The sequence below is a fragment of the Galeopterus variegatus genome, unplaced genomic scaffold (assembly GCF_000696425.1).
Source record: "Galeopterus variegatus unplaced genomic scaffold, G_variegatus-3.0.2 Scaffold2899, whole genome shotgun sequence".
Taxonomy (NCBI): Eukaryota; Metazoa; Chordata; class Mammalia; order Dermoptera; family Cynocephalidae; genus Galeopterus; species Galeopterus variegatus.
In genome coordinates this window covers 238,293-240,364 of record NW_007729010.1, presented here as the reverse complement: position 1 = coordinate 240,364, position 2,072 = coordinate 238,293, and the positions used below count along the sequence as shown (strand labels likewise).

The window sequence follows — 2,072 nt, the reverse complement described above, 5'->3', positions numbered from 1 at the left end:
ACCAGTGAGCGGGAACCGGTCTCCACATGGGATCCGAACCCTCGGCGGGAGCGCCGCAGCGACCAGGCCGGCCCAACATTTAGAGCTTCTTAAGGATATATACTTGATAGCTGGTGTATTTTAGTATTGTTTATAGTTATGTAAAATGTGTGCTTTAGGAACCCTGTAGAGATGGTTTATTTCAAAAGGATATTATCTGATTCATAAGGTGTCTGTTGCTCATCTGATTCTTAAGTTTAAAACTTGAAAAATCCACCATGTCTTTAAGATTTTTCTTACAGAGTAGCTGCTTGTCTTCCTATTGATGACGTATTAAGAATTCAGCTCCTCAAAATTGGTAGTGCTATCCAACGCCTTCGCTGTGAATTAGACATTATGAATAAAGTGAGTAGAGTGAATGCGTTTGTGATACCCACTGTGTACAGTCTAGTAAGCAGTCCTGCAGTTAGAAAAACAATTTTACCTGTGATGCGTTACATTAAAAATACTTTAAAGTATAATTTAAACATTTCAGTTGGGATCATGCAGACAAACTTGAATTATTTTGTGTTTCTCAAATATGAATACCTTTATCAAACTTTTTGAAAATACTTGATTTCTACATGGAACATCTGTGGCTATATATAAGCGTTTCTTTATCCTAGACGGTCATTTAGTTTTATAAGTGAATATTTGGAAGATCTCAGTGCTTTCCTTGTTCCATCTTTAAAATTAAGTTTCTTGATGAGCTATGTAATTACATAATAAAATGATGCCAACTTTTCCCACTAAGTCTCTCTTAAATTTTTTAGTGTACTTCCCTTTGCTGTAAACAATGTCAAGAAATAGAAATAACAACCAAAAATGAAATATTCAGGTAAGATCTTTATTTATATTTTTAGTACACTTCTGAATACATTTCCAACTAACTGCCTTATCAGAATTATAGTCAAGACTGTATTTCCATTTTCCATATATTTCCCTCCAATACCTAAAAATTACAACCACTTGACAAATGAAATAAGGAGAATTAACTCAGTTTGGGGTAAGGCTGTCTTTCTGATTGGGTACTCAAAGCAACAGTGGATACGTAAGGGATTATTCATAGATCATAAGCATGGTAAAGTAAAACAACTGAGCGACCCCCCCGCCCCCGCAAATTCTTGTTGAAAGTCTGAGTATATTACAATATCTAAGAGGTCTATAGAAATCTACATATTAGATTACCTTCTTATGATTAAGGATCTAACATGAATGCCTCAGGCTTTATAGTTCTTTCAATCATTAGTTTTGCCATAGAGGGCCAAAGTCAGACATGCTTCTGAACACATACTGATGCTTTGACATACTGTTTAAAAATCATTTTATGACAAATTCATCAGAATTATAAATCAAGGAAAGGAAACACTGTCTGCAGACTAGTCAGCTGCCCAAGGATGACCACACAGGACCTTTTCATGCACTGACACTCTCAGACTCCTTTAGATGAACCTGAACTCTGTATATTTTACAATGTTTATCTTGAGTAGTTTTAAACCCCTTTGGCTCATCACAGAAATCTAGACCACCCAACAGAAAGCTAGACTACAAGCGCGGTGCGGATGACACCAAGCCAAGGGTTGCAATCCCCTTACCGGTCACACACACACACAAAAAAAAAAAGGACAAAAAAAAAAAAAAAAAAGAAAGAAAGCTAGACTACACAAAACTGGGCTGCATGCCAACCTCCTGTTTTCATACTAAGATTCTGGTATTTTTTAAAACTAAAAGATTTAAAAGTATATAGCTCATACCCATCTCTTGGTGAACTTTTAAAAAATCTAACCGTTTAGAATTAGACTTCCTTTTCATTTGGCTTATCCTCCATGTTCTCTGTTTTAGTTTATCCTTAAGTGGGCCAATGGCAGCTTATGTGAATCCTCATGGATACGTGCATGAGACGCTTACTGTGTATAAGGCTTGCAACCTGAATCTGATAGGACGGCCTTCTACAGAGCACAGCTGGTTTCCTGGGTAATATAATGCTGGTGGTTGATTTCTTGGGGGGGGGGGGGGGCCCGTACCTTAACTGGGCAGAAACACCCAGAGTCCTT

The 2,072-nt window shown here is 37.2% G+C and overlaps 1 protein-coding gene across 1 annotated transcript in view; it reads left to right on the top strand.

The window, feature by feature from the left end:
- The window catches only part of CRBN (cereblon), a 21,386-nt gene that overhangs the window by 16,168 nt on the left and 3,146 nt on the right, over positions 1–2,072 (top strand). Inside the window, exons 7-9 of the mRNA XM_008583386.1 lie at positions 269–384; positions 792–856; positions 1,861–1,992. Of these exons, the coding sequence (XP_008581608.1) occupies positions 269–384; positions 792–856; positions 1,861–1,992 (313 nt within the window). The remainder of the gene's footprint in view (positions 1–268; positions 385–791; positions 857–1,860; positions 1,993–2,072) is intronic.